This window comes from Brienomyrus brachyistius, chromosome 15, assembly GCF_023856365.1.
Source record: "Brienomyrus brachyistius isolate T26 chromosome 15, BBRACH_0.4, whole genome shotgun sequence".
Taxonomy (NCBI): domain Eukaryota; kingdom Metazoa; phylum Chordata; class Actinopteri; order Osteoglossiformes; family Mormyridae; genus Brienomyrus; species Brienomyrus brachyistius.
Window position 1 is genome coordinate 9,328,597 of NC_064547.1, and position 25,032 is coordinate 9,353,628.

General features: G+C 43.6%; 1 protein-coding gene across 4 annotated transcripts in view; it reads left to right on the forward strand.

Moving 5' to 3' along the window:
- Positions 1-16,963, forward strand: part of ttll7 (tubulin tyrosine ligase-like family, member 7) — a 46,649-nt gene extending 29,686 nt beyond the window's left edge. Inside the window, exons 13-22 of one of the 4 annotated variants that reach the window (XM_048976765.1) lie at positions 1,219-1,354; positions 2,315-2,401; positions 3,290-3,479; positions 4,613-4,896; positions 5,381-5,515; positions 7,317-7,397; positions 8,183-8,343; positions 10,522-10,698; positions 15,843-15,897; positions 16,934-16,963. In XM_048976765.1, coding sequence (XP_048832722.1) covers positions 1,219-1,354; positions 2,315-2,401; positions 3,290-3,479; positions 4,613-4,896; positions 5,381-5,515; positions 7,317-7,397; positions 8,183-8,343; positions 10,522-10,698; positions 15,843-15,897; positions 16,934-16,948 — 1,321 coding nt within the window. In that variant the 3' untranslated portion in view covers positions 16,949-16,963. Of the gene's footprint in view, positions 1-1,218; positions 1,355-2,314; positions 2,402-3,289; positions 3,480-4,612; positions 4,897-5,380; positions 5,516-7,316; positions 7,398-8,182; positions 8,344-10,521; positions 10,699-13,614; positions 15,741-15,842; positions 16,007-16,933 lie in introns of those variants that run through there. The other 3 variants (XM_048976762.1, XM_048976763.1, XM_048976764.1) reach the window with 3 other exon arrangements.
- The last annotated feature ends 8,069 nt before the right edge of the window (positions 16,964-25,032 follow it).

The following is a 25,032-nucleotide window of genomic DNA, read 5'->3' on the forward strand; positions in this document are numbered from 1 at the left end:
GGGGTCGTTCGCCGAGCACCTCGCTCCCGGGGGGGGATACACGCCGTTGAGAAGGATGTGAAGTCCGTGGAGCGGGGCGGAGACTGCCGGGTGAACAGGTGACGCCTCTGCTCGGCGTTGGCATCCTTTAATGGCCGGGGAGCTTAAAGTTGGACATTGCTGTCATTTTTCTCTCCTGTGCTGATAAGGATTAAAGAAGACGGAGCAGATGGTTATTATATTTAACTTGTGATGAACACGTACGGTTTGAGGTCGACAGTTTTGATTTCTATTGTGGAGAGAGGAGCGTTCGCAGCGAACCCGGGAACGACCTCGCTCAGCGAGGCTGTAACCCAGGCTGAAGTCCGCTTTTAGTACATCTCCACGTTTCTCATGGTTCAGGGACGCTTGGGAGCATGCTCCCTGCATGCTCCCTCATCGTCAGGCGTTGGGGGATACCTCCACGGGAAATTAGGTTCAATGAAAGCCTCGGAACGACACGTGCATGACGTTTTTTGGGATTTGCCACGAGGACGCGCACGTTGAAACAGATGCGTTATTTCAGGGGGTGACTTTTGGGAGACCTTTGAAATAGGTCCGTCTTAACTAATGTTGCTATTTCTAGTAGCGCACCTTCCTAAAAACAACGATCGGATATGCTGAAGCATGAAGAATGTCTCCCAATGAAGGTCGCCCAGATTGTGTTGCCAAACGCGCCCCGTATAACAGCAGCGATGCGCCACGTTTGAAAAACTTGCCGCATAAGCGGATTTTTTGCACTTATACATCTTAATACAGCTTGTTCATTACATCTTAACGCTGACATGGAGTTTAGGGCAGGCTGCCATATATTCATGACTAATATCTGAACGCACAACGTGTGTATCCTCATACCCCTAAATTAAAAGTCCTTGATGGCACTCACTGTGCTTATTGTTTGGATTAATGCTCTTAGATGTCAGATGCTAAAGGAACGGAGGAACAGTCAGCAGCTATAGGGATTTTATTGCTGTTTTCACACCCATATGTATTGAGATACCCAGAACAGAGTTGCTGGTAGTAAGTCCCAGCAAGCTTACCAGCATCTCACTTCGGGCTGAGTGTAATTGACTTATCTTTTGATTTCTGAGGTCCTTTGCGTGAGAGTGATACGAGCCGCTCCCCCAACACACACTAGGCAAGAGCGTGACCCCATTTGAATATTAAACTTTCCTTTTCGCCTTCTCTTCTCACCAACAGACGCATTTACCCCCCAGATGACAAGCTGCTCCTGGAGAAGTATGAAAGCCTCCTCTCCACGGCCTTTCAAACCTTCCTCGCTGGGCGAGCAGCTTCACTTCAGAAAGAAATGAATAATCCTCTGAAACGAATGAAGGCGCGTACTTTAGAATCGGCTGGCTTTGGTATTCGACAGCGCACACACTCCCGCGGATCCCCGTAAACACGCACGCACCCACACTCTTTAGCGTCTGCTTTGCCCCTCTCCAGCAGGGAAAAAAACAGATATGGCAAGAAATTGCAGCAGCTTTACTGTGTAATTGTCACCACATCATTGGCCGGGGAATTGTCACCGCCATTGTACGTGGTGTGATGTTTGTTTATTTTATTCCTTTCTCTCTTTTAACCATCTCAGAAATGTGCAACGTACCTTTCACCGCTTTCTAGTGGTTGCTATACATCTGCCCTCTCTTACATCCCTTGTCTTGAAGTGTTTGTTCCGCGGATCTTTCGGATTCTGCCATTTTTTTTCTTTCGAAAAAGGTTTTTCAAAGGGGCGATGCTCTCTTAATGCGTCCCATTGTTTGAAAGTCATCGGGTAATGCAAGAGATATGAGGGCCCTGTGATTTGGGGATCTTTTATTTACAAGGAGACTATTGATAAACTTCAAGGCTGTGTGTGTGTGTGTGTTTTTGTGAAGGGACTTAGGAAGCTGTGAAAGGTTTTGTTCACGGAGGGTTGCAGATGGAGCACTGCATTGGCCTTCTCTGTCACTCCGTCGCGCCGAGAGGGAGATGGCATGTGTGGAGACGACTCCTACCGAGCCAATGTCTGCTTAGGCCGGGTAATAAACAGGAGATTACTGCGAGCACACTGTGTTAGCCTCTGACCTTTTAGCTCGGAAAACCTGTTCAGAAGCTAGCTCTTTAGCCGGGACCGCGGGCGTGTGGCACCTGTGCGTCTCCGCTGTGCGTTATCAAAAAGAAAACAGCGCACACATGTGGGTGAAGCCTCTTTATTTTAATGCCGCTCGTTAAAAAGCTGCAGTAGCACCTTACCGGGCTGCCATGATTAGGGGTGGGAATTATATGCTATGTGCTTTTTTTTTTTTTTAAGGAGGAAGATATCTTGGATCTTCTAGAGCAGTGCGAGCTGGACGATGAGAAACTCATGGGAAGATCATCCAGGCAGAGAGGGCCTAAGGTAATGGTCATGCTGTCAGAAACACACTGCTTTACAACATACTTTTATCTGCCGCACACTCACGGCTACAACTGCAGGACAATGATAGGACTCTGTTCGCAATATCGGCTTCATTTTCTGAAGTTTCTCGAGCAGGAGTTCTACGGCTGAAAGGGGAAAAGCCATTATGAGCCCCGGTGATATTGTCGGCCAGTTCTGAGCCATATTAAACCTCTACAAGGATACCTACTTGTTCCAACACAATTGCTTTTGTTGAAGCTAATTTCTGTTTGTCACTTTCAACCATGTGAGGCGTAAGTTGATTTTTGGGGCCCTCTGGACTTTTCTGAGTGCCGGGATGGACATATGCACTCCCCTGAGTGTATTATGAACCATCTGGAAAGATCGGGGGAAGAAAAGAAATTAAGTCGTTAAAATACAGCATGTTTTGACTTCACGGATGGGGGGGGGGGGAGGAGCAGAAATGTGAATGTGCTCTGCCAGCCCCCTCCCTTGATGACGGTGGCGCGCGGCTGTGCTCGTGCGTCACGTGAAGTGTAAGTCAGCTGACGGACGTATGCAGAGTGCTCCCTGAGTGCTGCCAGCGCTGAGGCCATATTCAGTTCAGTTAGTTTTCTAGTGGAGGAAATGATTTATTCATTCAGCCAGCGAGCCAGAGGAGGACTGGGACTCGTTTTTGTATTGAATTAGCGCGCCTTCGTCGTTGCATTTATCACAGCAGACTGTCCCCTCATCATCTGGGCTCATGTCGGCCCGCTCCGTCCCCCCACACACCATCCCCCCCCCCCGGCAGCCCCTGCTTTGCCGAGTGACAAATGGTAATTGGAGGCAGCCCGGGGTTGTGTCCGTTAACGGCGAAATCATCATCTGCCGACGTCTCTATTTCAGCCCCTGTCCTCCATGCCCGAGAGCACCCCAGGGCCGAGGAGGCAGAGAGAGGGCAGCACCAGCAGCAGCTGCAGCGACAGCGGCTCGTCGGAGTCCGATGAGGGAGACGGGGGCGATCTCCCGGACAAGAGAGACAAGGGGGTTTCCCGCCACCAGCGGGAGAACAAGTGCGGCTCCCCGGGACGTTCCAGTAAGGACTGTTTCCTGCGCCCCGTACTGCACACCTTAAAGGAGCAGCCCGCCAGCTCTGTTCCCAGTCGAGCAATCCTGATTTCTCATTTTTAATAATGTTTAACTCCGTTATCTGATATTCCCCCCTGATGCGATCCAGATGTCCACATTGGCAGTTTATATCGCAAGTAACAAGCTGCTGTCGTAGTAACGCGCAGCTTTACCATGCCAATCAGTTAACTGGTTTTGGCTGTTCCGGACAGCGCAAGCAGGATGCCGGGTTCTGGCTGAAGCGTCTGTTTACCCTTCTATTACGCAAGGTAGAGGAAATCTGTCTCCAACGTTAAGCGGGCAGAGATTCGGCGTTCCTGTGAAATATCTGTTTATTATAGATGTTCACCGCAGCATGAAAAAGACTAAAAAACTAACATAGAACCTCAACGTGAAATTTCATCTTGTTTGACTGAAATGGTCTGGAAATCTCTGCAGTGTGTTGAAATATTCATATTGTTTAAAGTGTCTTTTTTTGTATTTTTCTTGTTTATTACAAGCATATTGATACATACGCATAATATACGTATGGTTAGCTTTTCTAGTTTTATCAGCAGTGTAGATTCTTCTGCTGCTTTTCTAACCTTTACTCCATGTAATTTTATATCATAATACGTACTGAAGAATATTATTATTTACGCAAGTGATCTAGGAAGAGATGTATCTTTTTGCTTCATAATGAAGGACAAAGACATGATTTGGCTGGATTTCTGGGAGCATGCCGCAGTGACTTTGAGTACCCGCTCCCTCTAAACCCATCTAGGGGTGGACTGAGCTAAGCTCCATAATGCGCTAGATCTGGCAACATCCGTCCCTCAAGGTTCATGAGTGGAACAGCAAACACTGGCGGATGGTCAAACTGGAGGGCGTTCAATGTTGACCTGCTGGGTGGTGTGCAGGCAGGAGCAGACGTTCTAATCTGAGCTGAAGAGGGAACAGACTGGGCAGCGGGAGAAATGCGTGGTCCTGCGATTTATGGAAGGCCTCCCTGCTGAAGCAGTGACCCAGCCGCAGTTGTACGAAAAGTAGCCCCCAGTAGCACAAACAGTCCCCATGTGCGCCAGCTTATCCGCGTAACTGTATATTTTTGCACTGGAATAGGCAGGGTGCACTGGAAACCTCCCGTCAAGCCGGCCAAAGCTACGCCTTCGGTGTCACCCGCCCTGTCCGGACCAATCCGCCGCTCCATCTCCTGCCCGCGCTCCATCTCCTCGTTGACGGTGCAGTCGCCGACGAACGAGCCGCGCACGTTCGCACCGAAGCCCTCTACGCCCACCCTGCGGCCGAAATCGGCGTCACGCTCGCATTCACTCAGCCGGAGCGGATCTGCCGGGCGGGTGCCCCACAGCAACAGCCTGGGCATCATCCACACCAACGTGAGCAGCGTAAGAGAGCACAAGCACAAGCACGCCGGCCCTGCCGCGCTAAACCTCCCCAAAGCTGCGTCCTGTTTACTAGCATAGACCATTTGTAACCAGTCCTATCAACTGTATAAAACACATACATTTTCTTCGCTTCAAAAAAATGTGCTCTGCATAGCAATTGCCTACAAATGAAGCGTAAGCTATGTGGCTTCAGGGCTATTGCGCACATTTCTTGTTATCTTACAGCAATCCGTGCCTCCATCCAAAGTACAATATTACACACTGGTTCATCAGACATAACAGGCATTTCCTCGTGGACAGGCCTGAAGGATAGCCGTCCTGAACAGCCCCGAAGCACCAGTCGCGACTGAAGTGTGCCGTTGGGGTGCCCCACTGTTACAGCTAATGTGTCTAGCTAGATGCTTTCTCCAAGAGTGGTTCATTAAGAACGTTCATGTGTCGTCCTCATTGTCGTTTTTTTTTTTTTTTTGATGTCCCAATCAAGGGAGAGTCCCTGGTTAACCTAAGAACGAAGGAACAGGAGGCAGAATTGACACGGCAGACCCTGGCCGCTCTGAATGAGATGAGGATCCGCTTTGCGGGAAAGAGCGAGGAGGAGGCCGAGATGCTGCTGAACGAAGTGAGTGTGCCGGCGAGTAGCACGAGGGGCGTAACGGGCGGAGCTCCCGTCTCTGACGACTCCACTTTCATTCGTCAGCTTATGTTACCTCTATACTTTTGGCCAATCAGCAAAAACAACATTTAATCAAAAAGACTAGTGCAAAAGTGTGAGAATTTGGTGGCCGGTGTAATGACGTTTGCCAGTACCACGTTTTTTATAGTAGCTAAGGGCGGGAAACTGCATCCTACTTGTGAAATGACAGGTTGCCGTTTGATACCATTCAGATTAAACTATCCATCTTCATCCTGGGTCTCCTTGTCCTTTAGATTAAGTAGGTATTAAGTACAGCACACGTAAACAAATTGCGAATCACATTTAATACAGACCGAGAGAATTTAGCAGTCCGTTGCTAATATGTAAATTGTTACTGTACTTCGGTGCTTGATAATGCATATTTAATTTGTGAAACATTACATGTCTTATAAATCATGTACAAATTGTCACATGTTGTTCCTTCTTTTCATTCTTGGCATAAAGATTAAACTAAGATTTACTGTAATTACAGTCGTAAAATCTGAAATAATGCCATTAAATATTGTCTTTAATTTCTGATTTCTTTGTCAAGGTAAGAAATTTCACATCTGCTTATTGATTCATTGTGGCTTTCCATGGGCATGTGATGCAGTAGTTATTTGCCATCATATTGTCAATTTGCGATGTTAATGGCTTTACCTATAGATAGCTTGAGAAATTAATAGTAAACGATGAGCCTCTTTTGACAGTTATGCAAGTAAACAGCCATAAAGAGTCAATTTCAGCTGTTAATGCTGAATTTCTGGCTGTGAATAAAGTAATTAAATCCCCAACAACACCAGCCAAATATACTGTATCACGCCTGTCCAATCAGTATTGTCACGATAATTCCCTGTTATCATACATGTGCAAAAGTTACATCTCGCCACAAGTGCACACCCTCATCCTCTTATCACCGCCGCCTGTCACCTAGTAATCAGTCTAGCACACCCCATGTGTCTACTTAATGCTGAGTGAATAGGAAGTTCTCTGTAGCTTTTTATTATTATTCTTTACAGTAAAGCTGGTGCCACATCATGAATATCAGTAGAATGGACTTCACTCAGAATTGGTGTGGTGCAATTCTGCAGATTTTTGTGTGTGTACAATGGCAGATATTTAAATTTCTGATCATGACAGAAGCGAAATAAACTAAAGCATAGTAACACACTTCTTCCAGTTGGATTAGTGTCTTTTAACCAGCCTGGTGTTGCCAAGCATTTACATGCTCTTAATGTGATTGGCTTATTTCTGCCCCTGACCACCTAACAATACCTGGCTGAAAGCCCAGGCTAATTTTATATGATATTTTTTCAAGGTCTTTGCTAAGGCATAAGCATAAAAATGAAATTCTTTGGAGAAAAAATATTTGAAAGGAAAGATATGAAAGGAATGTAAGAACTACTGTATAGTATCCGCATAAAATATGTGATTCTTTCTGTAGATTTTAAAGCTTTTAACAGTAACACTGGTTTATTAAGGTATGAAGGTCCTGGTTGCGTAGTGTTTATGGTAATAACAGTATTGTGGTGGTAGGTGGCACAGCTCAGATGTGGAGAGAAACAATTATTAAAGAAACAGTGTTGATTAATATTTTACATGAGGACAGAAAGTCGCTGATTAATACATTTTTATTGAAATATGAATTCTCTTTTAAGTCATTATTCTTTGTGTAAATTATGTTTCGTTTTTATATATTTTAATATTATTTTCCTTTGAAATATACTTTTTATCTCTTCTTTTTCAGATATTGGATAACTGGAAATACCATAAACCAAAAGTGGCCTCTTACTGGTTGGTGAAATTAGACTCGACAAAACAAAGAAAGGTACGTGAGTTTTTAAGACTTCAATTCTATAACCTAATTACGATGATGATTAAAATGTTAACGTCTACATTTATTTTAAATATGCTACCAGTCAGCAGATACAGGATTAAATAAACATGAAATGAGCGTGTGAGGCGAATGTAGCCTCTGGAAACGCGCTCTCCTGCATCACAAGCCTCACAGACGAGATGGACCTCTTGGTCCACTTCGTGCCATTTCTGACAGGGACAAGTCAAGCCTGTCTGGAAAGGTGAACTCTGTCACAATGAGCGATATCATTAAAGCTGGCGTATGTGATACACATCATATCACGGGCGTCAATAAGAAGAGACATGGATTCAAAGGGCTAAACTTATGGCCTTGAGCACAGAATAGAATGGGGGGGGGGGATCCTCAAGTGGCGAGGAACTTTTGACACGATACCTCAAGATTGACATCCGCTGCAATTACTCCTCTCCGTTTGCCAGTGCAGTTTGGGCCTTAGCACTGCTCTTAGGATCCCTTTCCCCAAACGGCTGTCTAATATCCCCTTTTCACAGAGGAAGGATAATTAAAGTGTGCTCTCATTTTTTACTGCCGTGCGAGGGGAGCGTGCTGCTGTATTACCTGGGGAGGAGGAAAAAGTGAATGTCTATTTCCAACTTCATTCCTAATTACTCTATTACCAGCTGTCTTCGTGTTTTCTTTCTCTCTGTCTGCTGGCACCTGTTCGGCACCTCACTTTTGATTCTGTGTGTGTCTGTTTTGTTTTTCGTCTGTTCTTTGCATCCATCTCCCATGTAAAGGTTTTGGACATTGTTCGCACCAACGTACGCTCCATGCTGCAGCGGATCTGGAGGGAGCCTGACGTGGACAGTTTGCATTTATACCGCGTTTTCAGTCGTGTCTTTAATCGTCTGCTCTGGAGCCACGGCCAGGGGCTGTGGAACTGCTTTTCCAACTCCGGGTAGGTGTGGGGTCACCGTCCCATCACAGGGTCCCAATCACTGTTAACCATATACTTCAAAGGGTGGTAGAAAACCTATAGTCTAGTAGCCAAAGCTGTATCCTCATTCCATTTCTTCTTTCATGCACTTTCTCCCTCCGCTGTCGGATGAATAATGGATGGTAGAGCCTTTTCCTTCTCTTTGTCCTGCGCTAAACGGGATAAGGACGATCACCCTTCTGGTGCTAGGATATGAATTAAGCAGCGCAAAGATTCTGACAGTGAGTGATATACGAAGCGTTGACGCACAGAGCCACGGGAAAGTTCTGCAGGCTTCCAGACGGCTTATTTTAGGTAACAGCCTCCTTTTTGCCACCCTGTTGTGAGGTATTCCGGATTTTTCTGTTGACTGATGCACATTTTCTCCCATCTTAGCCAATTAGCTCCACAGCTCTGTCAAAGTTGTTGTTCTTCTCACAGTGGCGGCCCTCACCGGTTCTCTTGTCAAGCTTCTTTCGGTTTAGATGCATGTGGGCAGTGTGTCTCTATTACAATGGTAAAATGCGGTTGTTAAAAAAAAAAAGAAAAGAAAAAAAACCATAGACAATGATTCATAGCACGAGGCCAAAGCTGCACGAGAGTGGCGTAAGAATGCTACCAGCCTGGAGTGGCCCAGTAAATTCGGGGAACCATAGAAATTCCTGAAAATTGCTTCCAATCAGCAGAAAGCGGTTTGGGAGTTTGGCAAGATATTAGCAGGCAATATTATGCACACATGTATAGCTTATACAGCATCCCATCTTAGAGTTCATCACAAGAAAACACGTTAAAGATTAAGTAGTGACATCACAGAAGGATGTAAAAGGAATAAAGTTATAAATGCAAGGATTCAAGGATTTTTAATCACATGCAAGGTATACAGTCAGAATTTACCAGCAGTAAAAACAAAGCTAGTCAACTATGCCCCGATAAAAATGGTAGTATCAATAAAACAATTAAAAGAAGAAAATAACAATATGTAAATACATAATAAGTAAGGAACTAGTAAAGAACAAATAAAGAGAGATGTGCAGTGTAGCTGAAATAAAGTGCATGGGGCATGTATGAGGTGCGAGTTATACTATAGCTGTTGTTGAGGTGTTTTAATAATCTGATGAAGTATCTAATAATAATCTGGGAAAGGAAACAACAAACCTTGTAGTTGAGCAAATAAATTCTCATCAGCTACGTGAACTAGCCATGCTTAATAAAAGCAAAGCTGCAACGGTGTAAGTGTAGAGGTGGGTGTTTAGTGAGTGTCCACCTGGATAAGGTGGGTTACTCCGGGTCACATGTCACTGTCCTTTTAAAAGTTCATTTAATTCAGTGAATAGGGGGGAAAAAACACAATTAGCAATTTACATCATACTGAGTGATTTGAGGTCAATTACCGTTGTTAAATGGCTGTGATGTCTCAGTGAGGGACAAGGGCTGTTATTATATTCAATGCTTTTTGTTAACAGTACTTTTATGCCGGTTGTCCTTGTTACAACATTTGTTTTAGTGCCACTATTAATTAGCAGTTAGCATCCGCATGGACTCCCACTGCGCCCTGCATATAAGGAAGGGTAGGACCATAACAAAGGATGGTTTTTGTCTGTTTAATAAAGAAGTACTTTTTTCCGGCTTATTAGAGCAGTGCTTGTCTGTGTGTGTGTGTTTATTTTTTATGTATTTGGCTTGTCTGGCACTGCCTGCAGATAGACAGACGTGTTGACTGTGCACCCCGGCGTTTCAGAAGCTGGTTTATTTCGCTAGTTGAGGACCTACATGCCAAAGGATTAACAATAACTCTGAAGGCTACATGCTGGTTCTGTATAGTCAGACTAGCCCCCCTGAATCACACAGGCAGACAGTTTGAGAAAACTCTGCGTGTATGTTGTCACTTTGGTCGACCGACCATGCTTAACGTCAAAATGATTAAATAATAATCCAAATAATAACCCAAGTAATCGACTTGGCACTTTAAATTCTCTTAAAGAGATTCATAGTCAAGTGTATTATATTTTATTGAATTATAATGAATTTCATTTTCTAGGATAACAAATAAATGCAGTCTTTGACAGCCTAGAGGTTACAGAAAAGAAAATCTCAATTGAATTATCCCAACCGTGGCCGGCTCAGCTTTGTCTGACCGCCGTAACTGGTTGTGCCGCCCAGCAGGTCTTCTTGGGAGACCGTCTTCAGCAAGAGCAGCGAGGTGCTATCGCCGCAGGAGCTGCAGTGCTGCCAGAGGCTGGTGCAGCTCTGTCGGGACTGCCTGCTCGTGGTTTACAAGTTTGTGGCCGACTCCCGGGGTTCGCTGACCGGCCTCAGCCCGGAGTGGGACGACACCAGGTGAGGCTGACTGCACAGCTCTATCTTGGGGAAAAAATGAAAAAAAGCAAAAAAATAAAAAAAAAGCACAGCTCTTGAAATCCTTTGTAAGTCGATACACACATAGATCAAGGGCCTTCCTCCGGTTTTGTACGAACTTTTAAAACACAGCGGGGGTGCTCTTAAATGGAAATAATGACCTCTGGCAGGGTGCTTCAGACCTTAGATTAGTGCGCAGGCTTGTGTACCCCCTGGAGCCAGCTTAATTCAATTATGAAACAGATAAACACCGGAGGGAACGACCTTATAAGCGCTTGTTCTTACCCATACAGAACATGACCTACAGACATCTGAGTAGCTACATTGGAGGGTTCATTTTAATAATAAATGCGTTATGAATGTACGAGTCGGAGCAGAATGACACGACTCTGCGAGAAGTTTACCGTGAACAAGTTTCTCGGCGTGCAGGGTCTGGGGAGAAGCTCGCCCAAATGGAGAAACATCCACATCTGTTTCTCATATTCCCTTAGCTATCATCCAGATTATAAATGGTGTGGTTATTTTGAATTTAACAATTTGCATGGACTAGAAATATAATTACCACATTTTTAGTAAGTGGAATGAGGAAAAAAAAGTGTTTTTAAGCATTAGTAATAAGGGCTATTTATTTTTATTTATTTTTTGATTGCTGAAATCATGAAGGAGACTGGAACCTGAGAGGGGGTTTCGTGTTTTTCCACTGACATGTGACCGTCTCTGCTATATGCCCCAACCTGTGGGCTGTGGTCAGCCTCACACCTGTCCCCACCTGACTCCCCCTGCCTTTGCCTTATTTGGAATCATCAGATCAGCCTGGTCACAGAGCCCACTCCTCACCGCCCCCTACAGGCCACACGCCTTCCTGTCACCCCCCTCTCTGAATCTGTCTGCCTCTACTGGAAGATGTCAGTCTCCTTTAAACCACCTGGCATCGCATGTTTGACACTCGGACTTGGGGGAGGGGGGGTGGTGCTCCAGAGGCCAGACCCGTCTGTGACGGATCGGAACCCGGGGCTTTGCTGTACTGGCAGCGTCTGCTCTGCCTCATTCAGGGAATCACGTGTGATTATGACAGAAGCACTGAGACAGGCCGTCGCCACGCTCCATGCCCCGTGTGGCTTGTGCCATGTCACTGACACGGTCTGCTCAGCGAGCGGCCCTGATATTCACTGGGGAAATGGGGGGGGGGGGGTGTTGCTTTTATGTAGTGCCTCTATCTTGGCAGAATCCTCTCATAGCTAATTCTGACGTTCCCATGTAATAGCTGGTCTCAGGACACGCCGAATCGGGCCAGAGCCTAAACACACCTCGCTTGCATGAAATGTGTCGGGATATTTCAACATCACTTCTTTGAAAAGGTAGCTAGACAATAGAAATGCAGTATGTACAGGTTAATATAGGAACAGGACACACAGTAGCCTCAATATGAAAAGCAGTGTGCCGGCTGATAATGTTTCTCCTTATTTGTAAGCTTGTGATAATGGGCCGGCCTTTGAATTCACCACCACTGATGTATCCTGGGTGTAGATTATGAGATGACGGCCTGTTAGAGGTGCATGGTAATTCTGCACTGAGCCGTCTGTAATGAAGGCGCGCTCTCACGGAGGACTGAGTAAATGAAGTAAGGGTACAGTCTTAGTGCTCCTTCAGGGTTTCAGATCGCCGGCTTCTCCTCAGTCGTCTTAGATCATCAAAAGCTGACAACCTGGGAAAAGTGTTACACTGATCCAATTAAATACCCCCTTCAGCCCTGCACTGTGTGTATATAGAGGATTTTCTTAGTGTATTTGAGCAGATTCAACAGTCTCCATGAGCTGAAAAAAATCTATATTTAAACATCTAATTTGGCTGAATTCAATGTGCTCTGCAAAATGCTATGGTGTGTGTTATCCCAGGCCTAACCAGGTTAAATGTTACTGTACTTTAATGTAATCTAAATGTGCATGAATATATTTATTAATTTAAAGTCTTAGGTTAATTATGACAATTACAGTATTATATCTCAAAAGAGCTCCTGAGTCTCCTTGCATGAGTTGAAAATAGCAAAGGGTGAAATATTAAGTTTAAACAAAGAAGGTACCTGACATGTAGGGGAGGTGAATTTGAGTGGTTTCAAGGACGTTCCGCAAGGACTAAATGAAGTTCATTACAATCTCTCCTGGGCAGGGCTTTCTCACAAAAGATGCCTTCTGCGGTTTTTTTTTCCTTTATGGCAGCCCAGCTAATTTGTCTGGGGTCTGGGAGACGCATTAACCAGAGGAGTTCTTACCTGTGCCTTCACTTTCTCACTGCAGACCAAGGAGACGGTTTTTTGGCCGCGCTACGCTCATTACAGATGTTCCCAGATTCGGGGCAGGAACCTCGCCGCATCGGCGTGCAGATCATTCTTACTCGACGAACTGCTTTCCTCCCGATGTGAATTTATTTGTCTTCGTTAGATTTCCGCATATTCACGAAGTCCTGAATGACAATAATAGATGAAGCTCTCTCCTTTTTAAGTGTACGGGGAAGGCCGGAACACCTCAGCTTGCTATTTCGGTCTACCTCTGTACCGGGGAAAAGCTTAACCCGCCCGTCCCATTCCAGGGCTTAATTAGCTAATTTCACATCCTTACTGATGCATCCAAACACGTTACGACTCACATCATCTTTAATCTTTGTCTTTGGGCCGAAGTACATTTATTTTTGAAAACTAGGCTACGTGCGGTTGATGGTTAAAGGAACAATAGGCAGGAAATGAAGGCCGCCTGCAGTGCCTGGCCCTCACGGAAGGTAGGAACTGCAGGGGTGCTCTGTCAGATCGCAGTGCCGGGTTAATGCGGCCCGATCCCTCTCCCCGACCTTTGCCTTTTCTAATCCCCTCATTACTTCTCATGTACAATCCGCCCGTCTGCCCAGGTACCTGCTGCCAGTGACCTCTCAGTTCGTCATGAAGTGGCCTTCCTCCAGCTTTGGCCGCGTCCCCTCGGCCATGCCGCGCTCTCGCAGCCTGCTCGCCCCCCGGCTGGGCCACTTTTGAGGGAGTCGCCCAGGGCGCGACGCCACCAGCCTCTGCCGCTTCCAGAACCCCCCCCCTGCCACCCCCGCCCCCCACGACCCTCGACGAGCAGGTGAGGGGATCACCGGGAGCAGAGCTAGAGCACGAGGGCATCCTGAAGTGGACATCCGCAGCCCTGCTTTGAATTCCACGCGAGGTTCAGAACTTTCACCGACCTGTTGTCCTTGCTATAAGGTGTCCGTTTGCTGCAAAGTCAAGTCACAGTACTGTTAAAAGAAAGAAGATTAATTTATTTTCAGATGTAAATACTTCATGAAACACAATGCTTCAGTGACAAATAGATGGTATGAGATTATGGTATGAGTAATTCCTTGTTTGAGAATCCACATGTAAAATGCTTGTTTTAGCAAAACAATTTTGGTGCTGTTTTTTTTTCTTTTTTTCTTTTCTTTTTTAAGAAGCTGTAACTCCTGTAGATCTCTTCATATAATTATATTTATGCTTTTAGGTTACTTGAGCTTGAACTTCTTCATGCTTTGTGGTGGGGGCGAGCCAAAGCGTAAGATCGAGGCGACCTCAGACAGCCTAAGTCGACTGTCTCGGCCTCCGTTAAATCTGCTGAACATTCGAAACCAGCTCAAAAGTCTTGCCTAAGTGATTCAGTTTGCGGAGTCCGAAGAGAATGTTTGCACGGCTGTCAATTGGCAATGTCAGTTTCTACAAAAGGAAAGGGAAGAAAGAAAAGGTTTGCTGATCACACGGGTTAGCTGAGCGTGTACTTCCATGTCGAAGTAACCTTAAAGAATGTCACGTTAAATATGCACCATGTGGTATGTTAAAGGCGAGGCCTTCTGTGCTGGGGCTACTTTGCGTTCTGTCTCCTGCATGCGTGGATACTGTCGCCAATTTCACCTGCATCTATTGTCACTGGAAACAAGCGACTGCTCATGGGAAATACTTGAATTGTCAAATTCTTTTGATTTTAATTGCATTAATTACATTTCTTTCAACCCATGTCTTTTTTAAAGGTAATATTTAAAATTTCCATTTTTATGTGTATAAGTCTTAAGCTAAGTGTATTGAAGAGGCGTGCCGAGTGGTAATTGAAGTTTGAATTGGGCTGCTTTTGCCATATTTCGTTTCAGCAGCTGTTTTGTTGTCTTTCCTCGTGTCATAAGTGCCAGTTCAGACAGTATTAAGCACAACCCACGTTAATTAAGCAAGGAGAACATTTTACAAGCTGAATCCTCAGTTATTAAAACGTGTACTGAAATTTAGCATAAAATACTTAAGTTATATGATGCTTAAAGTTTTTTTCTGTTTTTATTTATTTTATTTATTATTTTTCATTTTGATGCATAAGAAGCAAACTGCAAGGTTATATAGGATTTGTTAGAGGGTTACTTGGGGATATTATTACAATATGCTAAAATGTATTCCCAAAATATGTCAATTTGCAATGCCAAATACTTTGCCTGTGTGTCCAATGCGAGTACTACATTTCTTTCCAAATAAGAGTTTGAGTTCATAATAAAATGCAGTTCAGCAATAAAATGCTTTAAAAAGATACAATATCCTTGATTTCTTTCCTGGATGCAATATGCCTGGATAGCCTGTTTTAAGTCACCTTAATATATATCTTACACTAAGGCTTAAGTCCACCTAAAATCCCTGGTCACATTATGTCTTTTTTGAAAGTGCTCACGGATTCTCTGTAGCACATCGGATGCAGCCTTTTAAAAAGTGATATTTCGGCCATCATGCACAGACTGTCACCTTAAGGTGAGAGACTTCAATGACCTTGTCATGTCCTGTCCTGTTCTAAAACCAAGTGCGAAAGGGTGTTTTTTTTCAGATTTCACTGTGTACAGTATATGCTCCTACAGTGTCAGGCTACTGCTCACTGACATGCCAGCTTCCTCTGGTTTCCAGCTAATGTGGTGGGTCCACTGCCCCCCCTGCCTACCCCCTTTCCCGTCTGTTAGTGGGCACAGTGTAGACCATGACCTTGAACTCCTCCCGAAGAGGCCCTGGCAGTGCTGGATTGCACAGACGTCGGACCTTGCATTCACAACCTCTGTGCTCTCCAAAAATATCCTGACATGTTTTTTTTTCTTTTTTTTTCCAGCTTGCAGTTGCACCTGTTCTTCTCCAGTCAGAGCAGAGCTGTCAGCGGGCACTTTGTGAGTGCTGAGGTCCCCGTTGTTGACCCACTTTTAATGTACGCAGAGGCCCATCAGTGCCTGTCTCTGTGCCTCTGTTGAAATTTCATTGTAGCAGTGTGCGGCCTGTACGGTCCAGATGTGATAAAGAGCCGTGCTCTGACTGGGGATGGGGGGGGGGGGGGGTCCAAAGCGATGGCCATTTGGGGAAGCTGCTCAGTTTAATCCATTCAGGTGAAAATGAGGGAAAACCTCCGGTTGCAAATGATAGGCGTCAAGCTAAGAAGGTCTGATTGGACGCTGGAAATGTCAAGAAATTTATAAGCTTTCAAAATGGCTTTGTTCTAATTTTGTTTTGCCAGTATGAGGCCAATGTATTTTAATAAGCAGAACAGTGAATCTAAATAAGACTATTTATTTGTTTATTGTTCAGCATGGGTCTCCCTCAGAGTTTAAAAGGTTATTTTCAGTTCTCTCTCTAGCTAGCAAAAATGAAAAAAAAATCACTGTTTGTATTTTTGACCTTTATGGTGTCTTGTGATTTTCGTAACAAGGCAGATCTGATAATTTCTCATTTTTAAAAATCAAACTCTTTTTCGAAAGTCCATACAATTCAGTCATGTGTCTTCCTTGGACCACATAAGTCCTTCAAAGAGAGGTACTCTTGGGTAGCATAAAAAGGTTATTCTCTTTCTGGATTAAAATAAACATCCTAAATGATTCCATAGTGCCTTTCAGTACTTCCATTTCCATTCTTATGTAAATGATTTTCCTTGGTTGATTGACCTGCTTTTTTGCAAATTCCCATTTAGAATCTGCCTGTTGTGTCTTAGCATGGCCAAAGGATCTGATGCACTTTTTTGCCACCAGGGGACAAAACGAAATGCTGCTCTACCTCAGGTTGAATACATACACAAAAAAAGAAAAAAAAAATCCATATACTTTGTTCAAACCTCAAGCTGACAATAAGCCTAAATCCAGAACTCTCTACACAGCTGACAATCAGGTACTCTAGTGAACTACCCCAAGTGCATGTGAAAATCTCATTCTTTTTCAGTGGGGAATGTCTTGAAAGAAAACCCAGACCTAAGAAGAGGACAATGCAGAAGCTCTTCCTGATTTTTCCCAAGCTTTTTTTTTTTTTTTTATCACTTCTTACAAGTTGAAGAGCAAGACCTGCAGAATGCTCTCCTCTCGGTTTGGCCCCTGTAATGTAGCTCTCATCCCCTGTAAGGGAATGTGCTGTCAGCCTGGAAAATGACCGGCTGGAAAGCGGACTGCGAGGAAAGTGAACTGCTACTGGGGGATTCTCCGCTTTGGTCCTTCTGGGGATTGAGATATCTGTGCAGATGTTGTCAATACATCCCCTCCAGCCAGGCTCAGAGACATAAGACGGGGCTGCTCTGCCCATTAGTCGACTGCTGAGCGAAGGGACGAGGGGGTGGGGTGGGGGGGGGGCGGTTTGAGCAGCTGGCGGCTCCTGCCGGAGCCAGGTGAGCTCCCCAGGCGCGAGCGCTCAAAGACTGAGAGATAAGATGCATGTCCGCTCTCACGGCCGCCTGGTGGAGTTCCCCCATGCCTCGCAACGCCGGTGGAGGTCACTGTCGGATCTGCCGGTTCCATGTCAATCACTTGCATATTTATCACCTTTGATTCAAAGCGTGTCGAAGCGCTTGCTGGTTCCGGGGACCGTGGCAGTGCTCTCTCTGGGCCCGGGCATTTACCACACGTCAGTTAGAGTGGACGGGCGGCCGTCTAAGTCAGCTGCTTCGATGAGAAATGTGCCTGGTTCTGCAAATGTTAGCAGGGTCTCTATGTATGTATGTACATATTTACATATGTATTACATATTTAGTAGTGACGTTCATATTTTGAAGAAGCAGGGTTAGTCCCTGGAGCAACTGGGGGTTGAAGCACTGGAAAATCACTGCCGATCCTGGGATTTCCAAGCACAGGCACAGCATCTTAATGAGCTGAACCACTCAGCGCCCCCACACATACTGCTCTGAAAAAAAATTGAGACCACTCTACATTTAAAAAAAAATCTGCATTTTTAAAATCCTTGTTTAATCCTGGTTCCGCTGGCAGAAGGCGACACTGCCAGGCAGGCTGCTTCCAGGCTCAAAGTCAGCAGTACACAAGAACAAGGTGAAGCAGGAGACACTGGGAATAACCAAAAACCAGCCAGATAGAGGAAAGAAATGACTCGCTAATGCCAGAGATGACCGTCAAGTTATCCAGCAGTGATACATAAATCGGAGGATGACCTCAAGTGACCTTCAAAAAGAATGGGAAACGTTAAGTGGTGTGAAGTGCACTGCTAGGACAGTTCATAACAGGCTGCTAGAAGCAGGACTGAAGAATCACAAAGCAAGGAAGAAGCCCTTCACTAATGAGAAACAGGCTGCAGTTTTCCAAAAAAATGTATATTTTACGCAGAGCATAAGTTGAGAAATAAATGAAACTGAAAACTTTGCTGTGGTCTCTTTACTTTTTCCTTAGCTGTACTGTATGTATGTATGTACGTATGTATGTATTTAGGTATGGTTATGACATTATACTTGAATGTGTGACTGAAGTATGCCAATAAAACTTAAAATGTCTTAAAATGCTGTATATATACACTGATGAGCTAAAATATTATGACCATCCTCAAGTGAAGTTAATAATGTTGACTATATGACATTTTGAATTCAGAAAACATGGACAGGGTAAAGACCGGAGTGACTTGTTAAAGGTACGGATGAGTGGGTCAGTGCGTCTCCAAAGCTGCAAGGCCTGTGGGGTGCTCTCGGTACTGTGCTGAGTGTGGTCCAAGGAGGGAAAAACTACAAAACGCTGACAGTGTCTCATCCATGCGAGATGTGATCGAAGGCTTTCCTGGTACAAATCAGCAGAAGGGCAACTGTGGCACAAATCGCAGATAATTTTAATGACGTCACGGGAGTAATGTGACGTTTCACATGATGCATGGTCCCCTGCCGCGTCTGACCTGCCAGAGCACCCATGTTAACCACTGTCCACTGTCAAAAGTGCCCGCAATGGCCACGTGTCTTGGAACTGCACCTTATAGAAATGGAAGGTTGACTTGTCCAATGAATCCCATTTTCTGTTGCATCATTTTGACGGCCGGGTAGGTGTCAAACACCCGTGCGATGCGTTAGACCAACAGGTCCCAGTCTGCAGCTATGTAGCTCCAGACACTGCAGGGCTCGATGCATTGTGTACCGTGACACAGTACTCCCAGGGTCATGATGAAAATTATCTACAATTTGTACCACTGTAGCTCATCCTCTGTCTTGTACGGGGCAGCCTCTGTGCACATCATGCATCGACAAGTCTTAACTGCCCAGTGTAGACTGGTTTTTCTCTCCTTGCACCACTCTTAGTAGAGCTGACCACCCAGTTTCCACTTCTGTTTAGCCAAAATGATTCGACCCTTATCTAAGTCACTCAGATCTTTACCGCTGTGCATTTTTTCACCATCCTACAGTACCTGTACATCTTGGCTTACTATCTAATACAAATGTGCATCTTTTTACAAGATATTCGACATTATTCGCATCACGTGTTGGTGGTCATAATTTATTGGCTCGTGTGTGTATGTGTTTGTATGTGTTTGTATGTGTATACATATACTGTATATACACACACACACATGTGCACACACATGCATGTGCACTTTTCCCATTGTGTTTAAATTAAACTCTCATCACTCATAGAAAATAAATAAAAAAATAGCAAGACAGCAAAAAATACTTGTCTGGAGAATTCAGAAACTCCCATTTCGCACCAATCAATGCCTGAGAAAACAAACATCTCTTTGTTTTCATCAACTACCTCATCAAATTTTAATATCGCAGACACATCAGTCAACTAGTGTCCAGTCTCTTGGTACTGCTTGTGTTTTTGAGCTTGTTTACAGATTTCTTTTCCAACAGTCTGTTGAGTCACAACTAAAAAAATGTGAAATGTGTGCTAAACTGTGCTCAGAAGTTATGTTGAATATGTTGGGGCTTTTTTTGCTGCAGAAACGAAACATGATTTAATTCACACACAACTTTACTGTAAAACGTATCATGCGATGCTAGAATTATTAAATAAAATTGTTAAAATTAAATTGGCTTTTGCAATTGATTTATCTTTCCACGGTGAGGTTGTAGAGTACACCATTTTCATCTATTTTCACTTTTTTTCTATGAAGCAGATGTATACAGTTGACACGTTCGAAAACATCCCTGCTCTCCCATCATTAGCACAAACTCATTGTTTTGTTGAATAGCTACCTGAAGCCAAGAGACAAGAACGTTGCATCTTGAAATGGCAAAGCGGCTGGACTTCACTCCCTTCTCTCTGGCTCATAAAATGTGTATTTATTGTTTTAATGCTGAAAACACAGTTGAAATTTATCATTATGGAGCCAGAGGGAGAAAAGGGCGTATGGTAAAGGGCTCTTAACAGCTGTCTGATATGCCTACGTCACTGGTCTGCATCTGAAAAGGCTGCCATAGGCTATCCATTATTTTGGCAGTTCAATGATTTCATTGCCATAATGTGACTTTGGTGTGGCGTCACTTTAGATGCAACCAATTTGGAAAGTCAGTTAGAAACGTACTTTTTATATTTTATGTTTCCAAATGAGCCCTGTTCCAGACTCTCTTCAGTAATAATATCATTTCTGAATCTCAATATGAAAACGTATTAGTCTTTAGATCATGATGAACTGGTGGATCCCTGTACTACTTCCGCAATTAAGAGCACTTATTGTGAATCGAAAGCTAAATGATATTGCGTAGGGCTGCTGAGATTTGTCAAAGTTAGATGCCACCACACATGACATTATGTCACTTTGACGACAACAGATTCTGCTGAACAAATTACGTTGCGAAGCTTGAAACACAAAGATGTGATTCTCTGCTTCGACATTCTGGTGAGACAAGGTGAGACATTCTGGTTTAATGTGGTTTATTCTTATAGATATTTGGCACATTGCATCCATAGGACTCACAGCTATTTAACATATGTGCCAATCCACGATGGAAACATTATGATCCATCAAAGTGGTTAGGTGCTGTTGCCTCACACCTCTGACATCAGGGTTGAACTCTCTGCCATGGCTCCATGGGTGTGGGGTTTGCATGTTCACCCCGTGTTGTCATGGGGTTTCGTCCAGGGACTCCAGTTTCCCCCCACAGTTCAAAAACATGCTGAGCCTGATTGGAGTTACCAAATTGCCCGTAGGTGTGCATGTGTGAGTGAATGGTGTGTGACTGTGCCCTGCGATGGGTTGGCAGCCCATCCTGGGTTGTTCTCTGCCTCGTGCCCGTAGCCTCCAGGATAGGCTCCAGACCCCCCCGCAATCCTGAATGGGAAAAGCAGTTACAGAATATGGACGGATGGATGTTTTCATTTAATAAAATTATTAATTGGCTAAGAATCTGAACCATTTCAATGTGGGTTTCATAAAGGTTTCCATCACATAAAACACATGCTTGTTTCCTTTAAGTCAGAAATAGCTCACTTGCAGGAGGTTGCTACAGGGAAATTAGAGAGATATCTTCAAAACACCAGTTGTCTCGGTATTTGCAGCTTGAAACTGTCCAGTGTGACTTTAATACTACATCTTTCAGTTGCTGCTGAAATAAGACTTTCATATATTTGCACATTATTCATTATATAGGATTTCAGATTTATCTTTTTTTCCTCTTAAATATGCCTTTAGGTTTGTCCTGTTTCCTTCAATTTCTTAATGCCATGTGTATATAGAACAGCTTCAGTGTTCTTGATGCTTTAATTGTTTTTTTAATATTTTATATACCAGGCCTTCGGTGGGGTGGGCGGGGGTGTCCTTGGGAGAGTTTCAGGGTCTTCAACTCTTCATTTTTTTTTTATTATAGACTAAAAATGAATCTTTTTAGGCTATAGGGCCTATCTTTACACCTGCCCCCCCCCCCCCCCCCCAAGAAAAAAATTCGATTTCTTCTCATACAAGACTGTTCAGATATAGTGACAGGAATTGTAAATTGAATTCTCACCTTTTTCACTTTCCACTTTGTCTCTCTGACCCTTTTCCCCTCGCAAACAAGCTCAGCTCTACATGCCCACTAACAAACTAATGAACTTGTGTGATTAATGAGGATAATATTGATGTTACTTCTCTGCTGTACACTTATACTTGCACTTTTTGAATTTTATTTTGCCACAGCGGATGTGGACGTCATTCCTGGCAATAATCTCACCTTGAAAATAAGCTTTGGTTATTTTTCTTTATGTCCAAAAAATTTCAATAAACATGTCTTTTATGAAATGACAATAGTTAGATAATGAAAGGCAGTTAAATTTCAAATTACCTTTCACCGCTTATTTTTACTGGAAGCCCCGCATGATCGAAATAGAAATGAAAATGTGTGTTTTGTATTTTTTGAATAATCCTGTCCAGAGAACAGCCTGTGAACAATTTTACTCGCACTGATAAATTAACATCAAAAATCCAGAAATATATTTGTTTGCTATGGGATCTCTTGTCACTGTCCTGATCAAGGGGAAATCAAAGTTATCCAGCTCCTCGAACCCCGACTTCCCAGGAAAAGTTGCGAACATATTTTGTGCAAAGTTACCAGAACAAAAAGGATATGACTTTCGTGCTATAGAGCAAATGGCTTTCGGAAGAAAATTAATTAATTAATGAATTCCTTTGACGTGCCATGGAGGTCAATCTTGACAAAATATACTTGACACAAGTCACGACACAACCATATGGAAGTGGAACCGAGCGACACCGGCACTGTGATATCTCAAAAGGTCTGCAGCTTCAAGGGTGGGTGTCCCGGACCCATCTGCAACCTTTGCCTGTGACAAAAGTATAAACCCACCCTTAGGCGGCACCCTGGAGAGAAGAGAGGGCCAGGTGGTCCCACTGCACCGCAAAGTGATACCACTCGGGCTGAAAACCTACTCATCCATGTTTGCCTGTCCTTGCATTTTATATTGTATCTGTAGATGTTCTGTCATTTAAATGAACCCTGGGCTGTGGTATTAAAAGGAGCATCGAGAACAGAAAATGCCTGCGGGGCATTCTACCGCTAGAGAAGAAAATTAATCGTTGTTTAAACTTTAAGATTATAGTAATAGTTGTTTAAATGTTGTTTAGAAATAATAAACACAAACGGCAGGACATTTAACCCCTCTTGCTTAAATGAATATTGAAAACCTATTTCAAAAATGCACTACACTAGGAAGTTTATTGCCCTTTGTGCAAAGACGTGTTTAATAAGCTGTAACTAGTTTTAGGTTGTACTTGCTGCTTATTTTCCTTATTTCCTTGAATCAGCTCTCTCTCTCTCTCTCTCTCTCTCTCTCTCTCTCTATATATATATATATATATATATATATATATATATATATATATATTTATATATATATACACACACACACACACACCCAAAAAAGTTTTCATGTCTTGCCTCCATTGGTTTTGCTAAAACCAACCAGATTCAGTGCTTCTACCTTGTCCTTGTACTGTATGGCTAACCTTTGAGTCCGGGAATCACTCTTGCTTTCCGTTGCTGAACCTGCTCAAAGGCAGCAATATCCTTGTTGAAGTGAGATGACCACGGCTGTAAATATCAGTCCTAGGTGAGATCCTCTTACTGCAGCCAGCAGGATAAGCGGGTATCTTAAGCACCTACTGGTCTCACATGTTGATCGCTGCGCTGCCATGTACTGTAGACACATAGGCCTGAGAATAAATGACACAATCTTTTGAGCAGCTCCTGCTGATATTTCTGCAGGCTTCAAGCATTTCCGCATTGTAAATTCCTACTCCTCAAATAAATTATTTTGAATTTATCCTACAGAGTTTCCAACTTTGGTCAGCTGGCTGAAGTGAGATTTTCAGTTGAAGATAATTGAAGATATTTACATGTATGTGGGAGTTTTATTGCCTTGCAAATAGTCTGTAGTGTTTGCAAACTACCCCAACGCTTCTGATGTAGCTAATTTCAGCTTTCTAATGTAAAAATATTGATTTTTCGTAAGATTTCTTGCGTGAGAGTCTGAAAGCATAAGTGTCACGCCAGATGCGTTGGAGTTGGCAACCCTAATCCTATCAAGTACAATCTGCCAAAAGTCTGTCCAGCCTCTGATTTTTTTAAATGAATATTTAATTGAACTTCTGCTGCTCCGTCTCTTTTGTGGCACCAGTAATGTAGCTAGTTTTTAAAATATGTCATAATATATGCCAGTGACATGGAAGAAAGAAAAAGTTAGGGCCCAAACACAGAATTCTGCAGTGATCACACAGGCCCGAGCCCTTAAGACAGCTTGCCATGCAGTTCGGCAGTCAGTATTTTCTTCTTGTCTGGTAAACAGCTTTGGGTTCCAGCTCCCTTCAGGTTTAGAATCAGGATAAATAAAGCGTATCATAAACTTGTCTGCAGCTTTGGCTGCACACTCTAAGAATTTAATTAATTTAGATAAGCTGCTAAATCCACGTTGGCTATCCCTTAAAATGTTATTGTTCGAAACATATGCTGCATTGGGCTGAAACTTCTAACCAGGATTGTGGTAGGCCTGGAGCCTATCCCAGGAAACAACAGGGCACATCAAGGCAGGGGACAACCTGGCCAGGATGCGCAGGTAAGATGGAGCACACCTGTGATCATATGTCCTCTTCACTACATATTACGTAGAAATATTGTTTTTCCTTCTTTTACTATGCATATGTTAGCTCTCCAAACCTAGAATCTGATTTTTAATGCTTGTTTACTGTTATAATGATTTTGAAAGCATTTTTACGATTTTCCACCTTGTTCCCTATTTGGCCATTTGTCATGTTTTTTGTCCTGATAGCAATTTAATCAGAATAGGTATAGATTGATTTTCAGCCGTTAATTGAAGCTGTCCACCTGCTACTCTCATTATTCATTTTGTAAATCTATTGTTTGAGTCTCATTTACTCACTGTTCCTTCTTATGAAGCTTCAATATAGATTTCTGCTTGGGCAGATATGTATATCAGACACTGGCATCGTTTCCGCTGCTGTATGATCTGTTACCTCAGTCCTTCCTACTTTTTTGTAATTATTAGAGAAAAGCAAATGATAAGTGTTTGCTGCGTAGTGGGGGTCTCCACAAATTGTGTTTATTTTCATCCAAT